The following is a 1,719-nucleotide window of genomic DNA, read 5'->3' as shown; positions in this document are numbered from 1 at the left end:
TCTTCTGTTTCTCCAAGAAGGTGATGCTTCCTGCGGGAGCGGCGTTCCGGTGGTTCCAGTAGGACTCCTCCACGGCTCCCTACCCAAAGCTCTGCCATCAAGTGCAATGCCAACTCCTGGATTGTCTCCAGAACAGACACTGGTTATTAAACAAGCTAGCAACAAATAAAGTTATAGGGTGGAAAAAAAAAAACCCGAAACAATACAACAACAAAAAAGAAGAAGAAATTAAAAATACAAAAAACAAAACAAAAAAAAACAACAATCGGATAATGGATGCACCTACTTACTCCTTGAACCAAAAATGAAGCGTAAAGAAAAACATCTATGGCAACTTTTCATTCCCTTTTGTATGTTTCCATTTTGGTACCTTTTTGTCCCAGCAGGGTTTTTCTTTTTTTTTTTTTTCTCTGTTGCTTCAACACGGAACTCCTCGTTGCCAGAAACAGAAATGACGGACTGAGTGTGGACAATCAACTAATTTCTGTGTTTGGTGTTAATGTTGTTCATGTGTGGAAAGATACAGTACTCGTGTAGAGAATGTAAATTTACAGCTATATTTTAAAACTAGTGGCTAATGGCAAACATTGTAATTTCTCACCACTATGTTCCCTAAATCCTTGTCTGTTTTAAGATTTGTTTCGTTGAAGGGGATAGTTTTTTTTTTTCTTCTTTCAGACGGATCAGCGGAAGAGAAGATTTAAATTGTGACGCTGTCAATTTGATACTGAAATGAAACTGAATATTATTATTGGGCAGAGCTCCAGAGAGTCTTCACTGGGTTGATGCTTTTTTTTTTTTTTTTTTTTTTGCCACAGCTGTCACTACTGTAATCTCCTCAATAAGCCCTCCTCTGCATTTCCAAACTTTTACTTTTTAGTGAAACTGGCAGCCTTATGTTACTGTTGCCCTACTGAGCGAGTGCCAATACTGCTCCGGGCGATCGCACCAAGAGACAGCACTTGCTACCCTACTGAACGCACTGAGAAAAAAAAGATTGCATTTTTCAAAAAAAATAAAAATAATAAATTTTTTTTGTTATATTTTCATGATTTTTGTTAAGTTGCTGAGTAGCTATACAGCTTTTTAAAAAAACAACTCAATATTTGTACTTGTTTAGAAAATTGGACTGGTTTTGTGAATAAAAAGGAATGCATGTATTTGTGTCAAAATTTACAGTTCTGATGTTTGTCTAATTGTCTGTTTGCATGTTCGTTTTATTTTTTTTTTTTAATTCTTAATTTTATTTTTGTTTTCTCTGTTTTTTAAACAGTGGCTTAATGAAATACTGAGTTTCAGTTTTTACGCCGGTTAAAATGAAAGAAATGTTCCCTTTTTTTTTGTTCATATGATCGGACGGCATGACAAGAACATTCTAACTCCAGCAAAAAGTAATTCAGGTGGTGGTACAGATCGCCGCGATGTTCGCTGAGATATCTCTCTTGCTGCCTATGTAATATCTTCCTACACTGGAATGATGGAGCCTTGCTGTGCTAAAATGTAACCAAAATGATTTAAAAGATGTTTGAATAAGAAATCTGATTGCCGTGTTTCTTCCGAGTGCATGAAACCTCATGGAAAAAAAAAATCCTCTTAAATCTCATTTATTGTCGGTGATTTTTGCTCTCCTTTGAGGTCTGTGTGACACTCGCCGTACTCTGTGACATTTGTAGTCAGAAAGCACGAGCTGAGACGCAGGAAATCGATGACAGTCACGGG

The 1,719-nt window shown here is 36.6% G+C and overlaps 1 protein-coding gene across 6 annotated transcripts in view; it reads left to right on the top strand.

Moving 5' to 3' along the window:
* Positions 1-1,176, top strand: part of cxxc5a (CXXC finger protein 5a) — a 26,195-nt gene extending 25,019 nt beyond the window's left edge. For 5 of the 6 annotated variants that reach the window (XM_037979167.1, XM_037979168.1, XM_017417932.3 and 2 more), the window contains one exon: positions 18-1,176. In XM_037979167.1, the coding sequence (XP_037835095.1) occupies positions 18-62 (45 nt within the window). In that variant the 3' untranslated portion in view covers positions 63-1,176. The remainder of the gene's footprint in view (positions 1-17) is intronic. The other variant, XM_037979169.1, reaches the window with a different exon arrangement.
* The last annotated feature ends 543 nt before the right edge of the window (positions 1,177-1,719 follow it).

The sequence above is a fragment of the Kryptolebias marmoratus genome, linkage group LG13 (genome assembly GCF_001649575.2).
Source record: "Kryptolebias marmoratus isolate JLee-2015 linkage group LG13, ASM164957v2, whole genome shotgun sequence".
In the NCBI taxonomy this organism is placed as follows: domain Eukaryota; kingdom Metazoa; phylum Chordata; class Actinopteri; order Cyprinodontiformes; family Rivulidae; genus Kryptolebias; species Kryptolebias marmoratus.
This window is presented reverse-complemented; position numbering and strand designations above follow the sequence as displayed.